Below are 15,218 nucleotides of genomic sequence, written 5' to 3' on the forward strand. Positions count from 1 at the left end.
GAACACAGACTTCAACCAGCAGGTTTCGTCTGTTTGAAATAACATAAAAACAAAACTTGGCTGGGCATGGTGGCTCACACCTGGAATCCCAGCACTTTGAGAGTCCAAGGTGAGAGGATCACTTGAGGCTAGGGGTTCCAAGACCAGCCTGGGTAACATATAGAGAGCCCATGTCTATTTGAAAACACACACACACACACACACACACACACACAGGCTAGGCACGGTGGCTCATACCTGTGATCCCTGCACTGGGATTACAGTGGGAGGCCAAGGCAGACAGATCACCTGAGGTCAAGAGTTTGAGACCAGCCTGGCCAATATGGCAAAACGCCATCTCTACTAAAAATACAAAAAAAAATTAGCTGGGCATGGTGGTATGTGCCTGTAATCCCAGCTACTTGAGAGGCTGAGGCAAGAGAATTGCTTGAACCTGGGAGGCAGAGGTTGCAGTGAGCTAAGATCACACCACTGCACTCCAGCCTGTGTGACAGAGTGGGACTCTGTCTCAAAAATAAATAAATAAATAAATAAATAAATAAATAAAATTAAAAACAAGAAAACTCTCTTCAACCAAAATGGTATGGACCTTATCAGGTACTCCTTAGTAAGTAACCATTTGTGATGGTGAGAGGAAGCAGTCAAATGCTAAGGCAGATAGGGGTGGGGTCCCCTGGTGAAAACCCCATCTTCAAACTGAAGACAGTGCCAGGTAAATCCTCAGATGGGATTGAGAACCTGTCTGCCCATTTAGTGTGCTTTCTTCTGATTGATCCCCACTCTTCACCTATTTTACATATTGTAAGGGTTATTGCCGAGTTTAAAATGAGGAAACTGAGGCCAGTATAAGAAAATTAAATGCCAATTTATTTAGCTCCCAGGTGAGGCTCCATGGTCCCGGGGAAAGGGGCCAGAGAAGTTGTGCTGACTTCCTGAGGCGTAGGTTTTTTATAGCTATAGTGAGCGAGGAGAAGCAGGGTGCTCTGATTGGTTATGGGGGAGTGGGACATAGACGGGGCAAGCTGCTTTTGGTAGGTAGACTGTTGGGCAGGATTTCCCTAATGCAAGATCCAGCTAGGGTTACATTAACCAGATCCTTCCAGGAGAGCATGTGCTCCTGACGTAGGTTCTGGGCATAGAGATGTGAGGTAGGTTCCAGGCGCAGAGATGTGACGTAGGTATCGGGTGCAGAGATGGGTGGGTGTGTCCAAGCTCCTGGCGAGGCAACCGGCCTTACATACATACCTACACCTTCCTAATTGTTTTTTTATACCGCCATGCTTATCCTTCAGTGGTGCCTTTGCTTTAGCCTTTGCCTACTCACAAACCCATCAGCATCCACTACCCTACTCTGAGCCCATAAAAGCCCTGGACTCAGCCACTCTGGGAGAGAAACCACCTGACTGTGGGGGTGGGGAACCACCCCCTGCATCTCCTCTCTGCTGAGAGCTGTTCTGTCACTCAATAAAATTCTTCTCCACCCATCTTCATCCTTCAGGTGTCAGCATATCCTCATTCTTCTCGGATGCAGGACAAGAGCTCAGGAACTGCCAAAATGGGTATAAACTATGGCACAGGCAGGCCGAGTGGGTGGGCACCTCCAGTGGCAGGCCAAGGGCCAAGCAAGGCCCAGGCAGGGGGACATCGCTGGCCTTGGAGGTCCCCAGTTGGCCAAGTGACTGAGCAAAAACCGTGTGTTATTTGTGAATGCAAAATATCTGAGATAGTTCTCAGTCAATTTAGAAAGTTTATTTTGCCAAGGTTAAAGATGCACCTGTGATACAGCCTCAGGAAGCCCTGAGACATGTGCCCAAGGTGGTCGGGGTATAGTTTGCTTTTATACATTATAGGGAGACATGAGACATCAATAACATGTAAGATGTACATCAGTTCCATCCAGTAGGGCAGGACAACTGGAAGTGTGGGCTTCCAGGATAGAAGTAGATACGGACAAAAGATTGCAGTCTTTTGAGTCCTTGACCAGCCTTCCAATGAATACACAATTTAGAATGGCTCAGTGAATATGTATTTTCACATAGGCAGTAGGACAGAGGAAGCATTCAGATATGCATTTGTCTCAGGTGAGCCTGAGAAGGATGACTTTGAGTAGAATGGGAGGCAGATAGCCAGGTGTGGTGGCTCATGCCTGTAATCTCAACACTTTGAGAGGCTGAGGTCGGGGGCAGATCATGAGGTCAGGCGTTCCAGACCAGCCTGACCAACATAGTAAAACCTTGTCTATACTAAAAATACAAAAATTAGCTGGGTGAAGTGTCGCATGCCTATAATCCCAGCTACTCAGGAGGCTGAGACAGGAGCATCACTTGAATCTGGGAGGCAGAGGTTGTGGTGAGCCGCGATCATGCCATCGCACTCCAGCCTGGGCAACAAGAGTGAAAGTCAGTCTCAAACAAAACAAAACAGAACAAAACAAAACCATAACTAGATCTTTTTCTTCCAGCCTTTCCCAATCCTAAAGAGATAGTAACTAAGAGTCTAACACCTTTTAAAGATCTGAATAGAAAATATTTGTCATCTATTGTCTCTAAGGGCAGCCACTATGAGACTTTAAAAGAACCTTGGTCTTCACAATTTTTTATCTTAACCTGAACATTTCCTTTCTATGATCCCAAGTCTTTAGATAAACTCAACCAATTGTCAACCAGAAAATGTTTAAATTTACCTATAGCCCAGAAACTCTAACTTGGAGTTGTCGACATTTCTGGGCCAAACCAATGTATTTCTTAAATGTATTTGATTGATGTCTCATGCCTCCCTAAAATGTATAAAACCAAGCTGCACCCTGACCTCCTTGGGCACATGGTTTGACGACCTCCTGAGTCACAGGCCATAGTCACTCATTTGGTTCAGAATAAATCGCTTCAAATGTTTTTACAGAACTTGACTCTTTTCGTTAACTGTATGATCATTTAGCTTCTATCTTTGTACCAGAGCTGGGTACTAAAGATGTTATTTGGCCAGGCTCAGTGGCTCATGCCTGTAATCCCAGCTCTTTGGGAGGCCAAGGCTGGCGGATCACAAGGTCAAGAGATCAAGACCATCCTGGCCAACATGGTGAAACCCCGTCTCTACTAAAAATACAAAAATTATCTGGGCATGTGGTGTGCACCTGGCTAAGCCTAGGAATTTAAGCCTTCAGTGAGTTGTGATTCAGCCACTGCACAACAGCCTGGGTGACAGAGTCAGACCCTGTCTCTAAAATAAATAAATAAATACATCTTTTAAACATTTTTAAAAAGGAGTTAAAACTATCAAGTTCATCTCTAATGCTTTCTTCCAAAGATCTTGATGAAAAGGGGAAAATATGAAAATAAAATGTAAAAGCTGTTGGAACACCCAAAGAACACATTAAGACTTGAGAGAGATGTGTGATTTGAGTCACATGTGGTTACAATGTCTTTTCTCAGATTATCGATTAACTCACTTTCTTAGTTTTCTGGTCCTGTACAGTGACTAGAGAGAACTAAAGGACATTAGGGGACCCTCCTGCCTTCTTTTTTATTTTCCCGGAGAAGGAGTTTCACTCATGTTGCCCAGCTGGAGTGCAACGGTGAGATCTTGGCTCACTGCAACCTCTGCCTCTTAGGTTCAAGTGATTCTCATTCCTTAGCTTCTCTAGTAGCTGGGATTACAGGCATGCACCACCACACTGGCTAATTTTGTATTTTTAGCAGAGATGGGATTTCTCCATATTGGTCAGGTTGGTCTCAAACTCTGGACCTCAGGTGATCCCCTTGCCTTAGCTTCCCAAAATGGGGGGTTTATAGGTGTTAGCCACAGTGCCTGGCCCTGCCTTCTTAATTTATGGACCTTGTTAAGGATTCACTTCGTGGCCAGGTGCAGTGGCTCACACCTGTAATTCCAGCACTTTGGGAGGCTGAGGCAGGTGGATCACTTGAGCCCAGGGGTTTAAGACCAGCATGGGCAACATGGTGAAACCCTGCCTCTACAAAAAATACAAAAATTAGCTGGGCTTGGTGGCATGTTCCTGTAGTCCCAGCTATGCAGGAGGTTGAGACAGGAGGATCCCTTGACCACAAAAGGCAGGACCTACAGTGAGCTGAGATCATGGTACTGCACTCCAGCCTGGGTGAAGCAAAACCCTGTCTCAAAGAAAGACAAAAGAAAGGAAGGAGAGGCCGGGCGCGGTGGCTCAAGCCTGTAATCCCAGCACTTTGGGAGGCCGAGGCGGGTGGATCACGAGGTCGAGAGATCGAGACCATCCTGGTCAACATGGTGAAACCCCGTCTCTACTAAAAATACAAAAAATTAGCTGGGCATGGTGGCACGTGCCTGTAATCCCAGCTACTCAGGAGGCTGAGGCAAGAGAATTGCCTGAACCCAGGAGGCGGAGGTTACGGTGAGCCGAGATCACGCCATTGCACTTCAGCCTGGGTAATAAGAGTGAAACTCCGTCTCAAAAAAAAAAAAAAAAAAGAAAGGAGCCATTTATTTTACAAAGAGAGTTGTCCTAAACTGTGACAAGTTTTCCAGTACTTAATTCTTTTTACAATTAATTAGTTTTTTTAAATGGCAAAATTGTATATATGTTGTGTAAAACCTGTTTAGAAATAAGTAGGTTGTGCAATGATTCCATTGCACTCAGGATTATATGCATACTTATTTTTTGTGGTGAGAACACTTCTTGATTTTCAAGAATACAATACGTTCTTAACTGCGGTCACCTTGTTGTGCAATATATCTGTTAAACTTATTCCTCCTGTCTTAACTAAAATTTTGAATGCTTTTACTGTCTCCCTAAACCCCTGCCTCCCCGCCCCTGGTAACCACCATTCTACGGTCTGCTTCTGTGAGTTCAATTGCTTTACATTCCGCATAAGTGAGATCATGTGGTAGTTGTCATTTTGTGCCGGCTCATTTCACTTAACATAATGCGCTCCATTAAGCTCCTGTGAATCCCAGTTCTAACCTGCAGTTTCTCTAAGTGTTGTTTCATAGCCTTTTTGTGGTTTCTACTAACAATTCCGGAGCTCAGCTGCAAGGTTTTGTTTTCTCTCTCTCTCTCTCTCTCTCTCTCTCTATATATATATATATATTTTTTTTTTAATTGCATTTTAGGTTTTGGGGTACATGTGAAGAACATGCAGGATTGTTGCATAGGTACACACGTGGCGGTGTGGTTTCCTGCCTTCCTCCCCTTCACCTGTATCTGGCATTTATCCCCATGCTATCTCTCCCCAACTCTGAACCCCTCGCTGTCCCTCCCCTAGTTCCCCCGGACAGACCCCAGTGTGTGATGCTCCCCTCCCTATGTCCATGTGTTCTCATTGTTCAACACTGGCCTATGAGTGAGAACATGCGGTGTTTGATTTTCTGTTCTTGTGTCAGTTTGCTGAGAATGATGGTTTCCAGGTTCATCCATGTCCCTACAAAGGACACGAACTCATTGTTTTTGATGGCTGCATAGTATTCCATAGTGCATATGTACCACATTTTCCCTGTCCAGTCTATCATTGATGGGCATTTGGGTTGGTTCCAAGTCTTTGCTATTGTAAACAGTGCTGCAATGAACATTCGTGTGCACGTGTCCTTATAGTAGAACGATTTATAATCCTTCAGATATATACCCAGTAATGGGATTGCTGGGTCAAATGGAATTTCTATTTCTAGGTCCTTGAGGAATCGCCACACTGTCTTCCACAACGGTTGAACTAATTGACACTCCCACCAACAGTGTAAAAGTGTTCCTATTTCTCCACATCCTCTCCAGCATCTGTCATCTCCGGATTTTTTAATGATCACCATTAACAACCAGTTGCAAGGTTTTTGCTGCTTTTGAAAACATTCAAAAAATGTTTTTCTTTACATTTTGTCCACACGCAAATAAATTGTCCAGTGCAAATGCAGCCGCTGTATGCCCTTCCTGTGAAGGCAGGCTGTTTTACATCTATTAAGCAGCCTTTATATTGTTTGATATCAAGCTCAGTAATTAAAAAAAATATGCCCCTGTCTGTGTAAGACTACCTGTGGGTTGGAGAAGACTTATGTAATATTCTGCTCAGCAGATAATCTACATAAAAATTATTCCATCTGATTTAATTATCTTGAGGCAGTTTAACTGTTTATATGTCATACTTGGGGAAAGCAGGGCAATTATAAAATTTATTAATGGCATCTCCATAAACAGCAGCATTCTGCTTTAAAGCTCTTCTCTTGCGTAGAGGAGCACGAGGCCCCCCAGTGGCAGCAGAAGGAAGCGCCGGGGAGCTTGGGCAGCGGTCACTAAGTTACCGCGTGTTGCTTTATTTGACTGAAATGATTTTGCCATCCTAGCTTCCGCCAGTTACGCAGGCAGAAAACCCACAGTTAGTAACTTTGAACAGTTCCATCAGTGTTCTTAACTCAAGGGCCAAAGTTACGGACTAAACGGCCAGTCCAGTCGATCTCTGGGTCAGCCTCATGCCGACAGAGCTTTTAGATAGCGAGGCAGCGCTTGGTCTCAAGGTAGCCTCCCTTCCCTCATGCATTGCCTGGTGTTTGTGGGCAGGAGTGTGGATCCTCTGTACCTGCCTGGGGTTCTGGGTGTGGCGAGGGGCCTCCCTCTGGAGACAGGGCTGGAGCTAGAGGCAGCTCCAGAGCCCTCCTGCCACCATAGTGGTACAGCTGAGGACCAGCCCAGTGAGGAGCTTCCCGACATCCCGGCACCTGCCATGGCCGCTGACCTCGGCCCTGGAGCTGGGAGTGGGGCTGGGAATGTAGGTGGTGGAGAGGGGGTCGCCAGCAGGGTCCCAGTCAGCAGTAGCTATGCTGTTCTTAATCCTGGTCACGGTGGGAGTTATGGAGGAAGAGACCAGGGTGTGCGGCCTGGGCTCCTCTGCCTCACTGGAGAGAGGCTCCTCTCCTTCACAGAGCCACAGCCCTCCTGCAGCAGCACCTCTTCATTCTGCTGGTGCTGGGGTGTCCATCTGCCTGCGTGCAGGGGTGTCCATCTGCCTGCGTGCTGGGGTGTCTATCTGCCTGCGTGCAGGAGGTGCTTGAGATCAGGAAAATAAGCCTGCGAGGAAGGGTTCCAGCAGCTGCTCCTGCTCCCAGAGGCGGTGGCCTCTTTCAGGCATGGAGGTCTGTCTACAGCAGGGCATCTGGTCTCTTTGCTCCCGATGTGCTGCCCGGGATGGGCTCTTCTTTATAGGCGGGTAGGGGGGTGAGGGGACCAGGGGGCAGCTTTAAAGGGTACCGCAAGCAAAGTTTCTAAACTCAGCACTTGTGCCCCATGCTCTCCATGCTGCCACCTGCCCTAAGATGTATTTCTAGTGTTAAATTACCGGTTCATGCAGTGATGTTGAAATAAAGCTAGACTTTTTGAAACTTCACGCCTTTTTTTAATTCTCTAATGTTAGAAAGGCTATTTTTTTTGTTTTTGTTTTTGAGACCGAGTTTCACTCTTGTTACCCAGGCTGGAGTGCAATGGCGCGATCTCGGCTCAACACAACCTCCGCCTCCTGGGTTCAGGCAATTCTCCTTCCTCAGCCTCCGGAGTAGCTGGGATTACAGGCACGCACCACCATGCCCAGCTAGTTTTTTGCACCTTTAGTAGAGATGGGGTTTCACCATGTTGACCAGGATGGTCTCGATCTCTTGACCTCGTGATCCACCCGCCTTGGCCTCCCAAAGTGCTGGGATTACAGGCTTGAGCCACAGTGCCCGGCCCTTTTTGGTGTCTTATAGTTGCTGACGCCCAACTTATCAGCCTTTTCCTTTAGAACTGGCAATTTTTGTGTTCTGCTAAAATATATTTTCCTCTCTATGGATCATGATATTCTGCGATTTTATCTCTAGACAATAAAACAATGTCTATACGATGGGAGACGTTCAGGTCTACCATCCATCATCCATCTAGAATTATTTTACTTGAGGTAGGAGTCAAGGTTCATTTTCCCCCAGTCGACATTCGATTGACCTAGCACTATATATTGAAAAAAAAACTTTCCTCATTGCATTACAGTGGCTACTTGTAGGAGGAAAATAGTGTACATAGCTGGGGGTCTGTTTCCGGCCTCTCTCTCTCTCTCATTCATTGTTACTACCTTTGTACCAGTCATCACACTGTTCTGATGACCGAATGGCACTATAATCATCTTGATAACTGTATTGTGAATTCTCCAACTTTGTTCTTCACCGAAAGTCCACGGAACACCAACCACGACCTTTGGAATCTCCCTCCGGAAGATGAAAGCACGGTAGTTAGACAGGCGGACCCGATTCAGATCTCTGGTCCCGCGGGTCCTACCTGCTCCCTGAGGGACACCCGCCCAACGCGCATGCGCAGCCTCAACGCCGGGATTGGACGGACCCGCGCCGGCTGCGTACACGTCACTTCCGAGGCGGGAGGATGAATTGATTGCCCATGGCCACTTCGGCGAACAGGTGGGTGCCGTACCTCCGAAGTGAGGGGATAGGGTCCCGCCTTGAGCTGAGGCGACTCCCCGGCCTAGGTGAGGGGAAGCGGTGTAGTGGTCCAGCGAAGGCCGCGGGCCGTGGCCGGGCGGCTTCCGGATCACCGCGACGCCGACCTCTGTAGGACGACTCAGCTCAGGCGCTGGGACCAAGGCCCTGGCTCCGGCTGTGCTGGGCGGAGAACTCTGCATGTGGCCGAGGTCTCTGAGTCGGGTTTCCGCGGCTGGAAATGGGCGTCGCGATGCGGCGGACCTGCGCTGGGCGCTGTATGTGAAAGGCCTCTGCGCCCAGAGGGCTCCCGGCTCGTGCCTCTTTATTCCCGTATTTCTGCACAGCGTAGGGGAGGCCCCGCAGCGTGTGCGAGTGGCAGGACCGAGGGCTGAGTGCTGGGGGCCGGTGGCACCTTGGCCAGTGACGGCGTGTTAGGACGAGCAAAGGAACTCCGGTTTTTCAAAAGGCAGAAGGAGGGTGCTGACTCGAGCATCCACGGGAAAGGCTGTTTGTGATATCTTGCTCTTCCAATACTTGCTCTGCGGCTTCCTGGCTGTGCGGCTTTTGGGCAAATGTTTTAAACTCTTAGTGTCTCGATTCAGCTGTCAATTTGAGAGTAACAAGCCTATTCATAAGGTTGTTGTGAAGCGTAAATGAAACTGCGCGTGCAAGGTACTCAGCTGGTGTCTGACACTTAGTAGGTATTCAACAAATGGTAACCACATAAGGCTCTTTTTTCAGTATCCAAACCTTTGGTGTAATGATTTGAGAATCGTGAAGTTACTTTTGACGTAACTTTTGGGTTTCATATACACATCTATACTCGCTTCTCTTACTGGAATTGCCAGGAATTGCTTTTCTGGTTCTTTAACCTGTATGGGGGAGAAAAAGTTGTAGGTGGAAAAAGGGATCCTGGGCTTGGCGATAGACAGTTAGAACTAGCAAAATAATAATAATTTTTTGAGAAAGGCCGTGGGGGAACTAACTTTTTTGACCACGTACCAGAATGGCCATTCTAAAATATCTAAATATCTTTCTTCCTCCTCACAGCGACAGAGTAACATGGGTGGTATCACAGTATATTTTTAGAAGAGTTAGGAAGCTAAGATTACCTATCACAAATAAGTGGGGAAGGCAGGTTTTTAGACCCAGGCCTCCCTGCAGAACTTTGTATTCATTCAAGTACAAAAGGTTGCCTTTGAATGGATCTTTGGCAAAGGTTTTATATTTAAGAGATAATCTGGAGTCTTGCCATAACGTGATCAACATATTGAGCCCCCCTGCCACTTTTTCCTAAGATGATGATGCTTTTTATTTTTCTTGAGGTTTATGATAGGATGAAATGGAGATGGAAGGAAGAGGTCATGACTGGGCCTTGCCCTGGGGTGACCAGTAAGAATGTGCCTTTCTGCTGGGATTCCCCAGGATGGCATTCTGCTAATCCCAAAAGCAGTATGGTGAGGATTCCAGATTAACAGTTGACTGAAGATTATGTATTAGGATTTCCTTAAAGGAAGGCCTTGTAAAAAATAGGTTATATATAAATTGTGTTTTGCTGAATTAATCTTTTTTAGGAAATGAGCACTATTTCACTTACTAATTTTTTGTCCTTTGCAACATTTGGAGCTTTTTGGGGGTTAAACTTTTTTTTTTTTTTTTTTTTTTTTTTGAGACAGAGTTTCGCTCTTGTTACCCAGGCTGGAGTGCAATGGCGCAATCTTGGCTCACCGCAACCTCCGCCTCCTGGGTTCAGGCAATTCTCCTGCCTCAGCCTCCTGAGTAGCTGGGATTACAGGCACATGCCACCATGTCCAGCTAATTTTTTGTATTTTGAGTAGAGACGGGGTTTCACGATGTTGGCCAGGATGGTCTTGATCTCTTGACCTCGTGATCCACCCGCCTTGGCCTCCCAAAGTGCTGGGATTACAGGCTTGAGCCACTGCGCCTGGCATTTTTGTATTTTTGGTAGAGACGGGGTTTCACCATGTTGACCAGGATGGTCTCGATCTCTTGACCTGGTGATCCACCCGCCTCGGCCTCCCAAAGTGCTGGGATTACAGGCGTGAGCCACTGGGCCCGGCCTAGTTCCATTTTTACAGATGAAGAAATTCAGACTGGGAAAGGTTAAAAAATGTGTCCAAAGTGGGAAAATCTAAGAGAAGACCCAAACAAAGCTAAAGGGGGTGTATTGGGGAAGGGAGGAGGCCCCAGGAAGTGGGGTGGGTGGATGGCCAGGGTGACACTGGGATGCTGAAGAACACCAGAGTGAAGGTGCATTTTCTCATTGAGACATGGAGTTTCCTACAGGAAGGGAGGGACACTTATCTTAAAGACATAAGCCTGTTGCCTTTTTCGAATATTCTGGGCCAAGGGCAGCACAGCTAGCTTGGCTGTGGTCTTGTAGGTTTTCAAGCCCAGATTTGGAACCCTGTTGCCTAAAGTAATTGATTCATGATGTGCTTTGCTCTTAAAGAGCCTGATCCCATACACAGAAGTGTGCAAGCTAGATAAGTGAGTACATGATCACTTCACATCCAGAAAAATTCTTGGCTTTATAAACAGATCCCTGCTTCAGGTTCTTTTAGATGGTGCATTTCTGTTGGTGACAACCTAAATTAGAAAAAAAAAAAATTAAAAAAGATAATGCTTCTTTTTTTGATACGGAGTTTTGCTCTTGTTACCCAGGCTGGAGTGCAATGGTGCAATCTCGGCTCACCGCAACCTCCGCCTCCTGGGTTCAAGCAATTCTCCTGCCTCAGCCTCCTGAGTAGCTGGGATTACAGGCACGCACAACCATGCCCAGCTAATTTTTTGTATTTTTAGTAGAGACAGGGTTTCACCATGTTGACCAGGATGGTCTCGATCTCTTGACCTCGTGATCCACCCGCCTCGGCCTCCCAAAGTGCTGGGATTACAGGCGTGAGCCACCGCGCCTGGCCAAAAGATAATGCATTTTTGTGGTATACTTAAAATATTCATTTTATTCCGATTGCAACCGTATAGATGCATAAAGGAACTATGTTTGTGCCCTTGTCAAGGGTGTGGAATATGCCTTCCCTACCATGTACATGTCCCCTTTTCTCTATTCCTTAATTATAGTTGATCGTTTTTGGCTGTTTGCTATGTTCCAGGCACCGTGCTAATCACTTTACTGAATTATTCAATCCTGTAATAACCCTAAAAATAGGAACTATAATCTTCGTTTATGGAGGGAGAAATGGGCCTAGAGATGTTAATGAATTTATCCAAAGGCATAGGGCTATTAGCCAGGCACAGTCGCACACGCCTGTAGTCCTAGCTACTTGTTGGGGCTGAGGCAAATGGATTCCTTGAACCTGGAAGGTTGAGGCTGCAGTGACCCGAGATCAGGCCATTGTACTCAAGTCTGGGTGGCAAAGTGAGACCCTGTCTTGGCCAGGTACGGTGGCTCACATGTGCAATCCTAGCACTTTGGGAGGCTGAGGTGGACGGATCACCTGAGATCAAGAGTTCGAGACCAGCCTGGCCAGTGTGGTGAAACTCCAACTCTACTGAAAAAATACAAAAATTAGCCAGGCATGGTGTGGGCACCTGTAATCCCAGCTACTTGGGAGGCTGAGGCAGGAGAATCACCTGAACCTGGGAGGTGGAGGTTCCAGTGAGTGGAGATTCCACCACGGCACTCCAGCCTGGGTGACAAAAGCAAGATTCCATCTCTTAAAAAAAAAAAAAGTGAGACCTTGTCTCAAACAACAACAGCAACAAAGGCATAGAGCTAGTAAAGGCAAAGCGAATACCATGTCACTCCAGAATGTAGTGCTTAGCTACAAATTCCATTCATTCCTGCACTTAACAGATTTTTATGGAACACTTACAGTGTATCAGCAGTGTGCTGGGTGTTGGGGATACAATGTTGACCAAAACAGATAAAGCCCTTGTCCTTAAATTGCCTATAAATCTAGCAAGGGAGATAGACAGTAAATATGTAAACAAAACTAAATATTAATTACGATTCTGATGCATGCTGTGGAGGACAGTAGAGGGTGCTGTGAGAATATATAATGGAGTCACTGGCATGTCGGGGGGAATGAGGAGAGACAGGGAAGGCTTTTCCAAGAAAATAATATTTAGCTGAGACTTCAAGAACTGAGTAGAAGTTAAATTGGACAAGGAGCTGACAGGAGAAGGGAAGGGCACGTGTGAAGTCTTGAGACCAGGAGGAGCTTGTATTTTGTTACTTAAAGACCCGTGTGAGGCTGAGTGTGGTGGCTCACACTTATGATCCCAGCGCTTTGAGAGGCTGAAGTGGGAGGATCATGTGAGGCCAGGAGTTCGCGACTGGCCTGGGCAACATAGGGAGACCCTCTCTCTACAAAAAATAAAAATTTATCTAGGCACGGTGGTGTGCACCTGTTGTCCCAATTACTCCGAAGGCTGAGGCAGGAGGATTGCTTGTTCCCAGGAGTTTGAAGGTGTAGTAAACCGATAATCCCGCAGCACTACAGCCTGGGCAACACAGTAAGACCCTGACTCAAAAAAAAAAAAAAGAGAGAGAGAGAAAGAAAAAACAATAAACAACAAACAAAAAACCCAGACTGGGAAGTATTATGGATAATATACTAATGCAATTTCTTTCAGAAAAGAAATCCCACCATTTATTTGTAGGTGAGCAGATGCAACCCATTATATAGTCTCAAGATTAATAGTAAATTGTCCTCTTGTAAGAAGACTTGACAGCACCATTTACTGTACATGCTTTCATAGTTATTTCTAAATTCACCTGGTAATTGTGTTGGTCATCTCTGCTACGTGGTTACTTTTTTCCAAAGGAAAACAGGAAAACATAAAACAGCTCTATGATAAGTAGTTGAGGTGCATAGGCTAAACTTCCAGTGATAGTGAGATAGTAATAGGGCTGGGGCATTGTCTTCCTCAATGTTTAAATAGGGGGTTTTTTAAATAGGGTTTGTTTTTTTTTTTTTGACGGAGTTTCGCTCTTGTTACCCAGGCTGGAGTGCAATGGCGCGATCTCGGCTCACCGCAACCTCCGCCTCCTGGGTTCAGGCAATTCTCCTGCCTCAGCCTCCTGAGTAGCTGGGATTTATTTATTTTTTTTTTATTTAAATAGGGGGTTCAAGGAGTTTGGCTGAGCCTGGTGGCTCACGCCTATAATCCCAGCACTTTGGGAGGCTGGGGAGGGTGGATCATCTGAGGTCAGGAATTCGAGACCAGCCTGGCCAACATGGCGAAAACCCCCCCTCTACTAAAAATACAAAAATTAGCTGGGTGTGGTGGCGTGCACTTGTAATGCCAGCCACATGGAAGCTGAGGCAGGACAATCGCTTGAACCTGGGAGGCGGAGGTTGCAGTGAGCTGAGATTGTGCCGCTGCACTCCAGCCTGAGTGACAGAACAAGACTCCATCTCAAAAAATGAATGAATGAATGAATGTCAAAGAGAAGATTCCAGGCCCTTCAGAAAAATAGCTAATGCGTTATAATTAGCATATAATGAGCAGCGAGGATGACCAGAGGTCACTTTCATTGCCATTTTTCATTTTAGTCTTCTATTTACTGAGTTTAAACAAGCTAAACTAGGGCTAGTTTATTTAGCCTTTAAAGAGATGTGCTCACATATCAAAGGGACAGAGGAAGGATTCATAAGTACTAGGTTTTTCTTTTTTTTTTATATACTAGGTTTTTCAAAGAAAGGCCATAAGGAGAAGGAAGGAAAGAAAAGATCTCTTTCCCTTTGGGCAGCAGGGAAAATTTAGTTTTAAAATTTTTACTGTATGTTTGGATGACAACTTAAAAAAAAATGTATTTACAATACAGTAAAATGTTGGACTGGAGCAACATCCATAATGTTGGATGGTGTAGGGGTTATTCATTCCCACCCCACACATACGAAACCTTTCTTTGGTAGCCAATGTTACCATTTTAATGCAGAAATGAACTCTCGATTCTGGGAAGGCCATTAAGTATGAGGGTGAAAATTGGGATTGAATGGTGTGTAAATTCAGTCTGAAAGCTTCTTGCTACCCACGCAGATAGGAAATACAACAAATTCCTTTGGATTTCACCTGAGTGCTCCCTCCCATCTTCTAAAGTTTTCAGTAACATGAGACTTGGCCACTTAAACTGCTTAGTAGAGGGTGTGGTCTGTGATGGCCACTGAATTTGCTACCGGAAAAGAGTCTCGATCCAGACCTCAAGAGAGGGTTCTTGGATCTTGTGTAAGAAATAATTTGAGGCCAATCCATAGATAAAAGTGAAAGCAAGTTTATTAGAGAAGTAAAGAAACAAGAGATGGCTACTCCATAGGCAAAGAAGCCCTGTGGGCTGCTGGCTGGCTACTTTTATGGTCATTTCCTGATTATATGCTAAACAAGGGGTGGATAATTCAGGATTTTTCCAAGAAAGAGCTGGGTAATTCCCTGAACTGAGGGTTCCTCCCCTTCCCAGACCATATAGGGTAATTTCTTGACATTGCTGGGCATTTGTAAACTGTTATGGTGTTGATAGGAGTGTCTTTTGGCATGCTAATGCATTATAATTAGCATATAATGAGCAGTGAGGATAACCAGAGGTCACTTTCTTTTTTTTTTTTTTTTTTTTTTTGAGACGGAGTTTTCGCTCTTGTTACCCAGGCTGGAGTGCAATGGCACGATCTCGGCTCACTGCAACCTCCGCCTCCTGGTCTCAGGCAATTCTCCTGCCTCAGCCTCCTAAGTAGCTGGGATTACAGGCACGCGCCACCATGCCCAGCTAGTTTTATTGTATTTTTAGTAGAGACGGGGTTTCACCATGTTGA

General features: G+C 45.9%; 1 protein-coding gene across 2 annotated transcripts in view; it reads left to right on the top strand.

Moving 5' to 3' along the window:
• The first annotated feature begins 8,321 nt into the window (after positions 1–8,321).
• The window catches only part of DHRS7B (dehydrogenase/reductase 7B), a 70,853-nt gene continuing 63,956 nt past the window's right edge, over positions 8,322–15,218 (top strand). Inside the window, exon 1 of one of the 2 annotated variants that reach the window (XM_010339951.3) lies at positions 8,322–8,406. Coding sequence is in view for 1 of the 2 variants with exons in the window: in XM_010339949.2 (XP_010338251.1) it covers positions 8,387–8,406 (20 nt within the window). In the remaining variant the exon portion in view is untranslated. The remainder of the gene's footprint in view (positions 8,407–15,218) is intronic. The other variant, XM_010339949.2, reaches the window with a different exon arrangement.

This window comes from Saimiri boliviensis, chromosome 17 (assembly GCF_048565385.1).
Source record: "Saimiri boliviensis isolate mSaiBol1 chromosome 17, mSaiBol1.pri, whole genome shotgun sequence".
Classification (NCBI taxonomy): Eukaryota; Metazoa; Chordata; class Mammalia; order Primates; family Cebidae; genus Saimiri; species Saimiri boliviensis.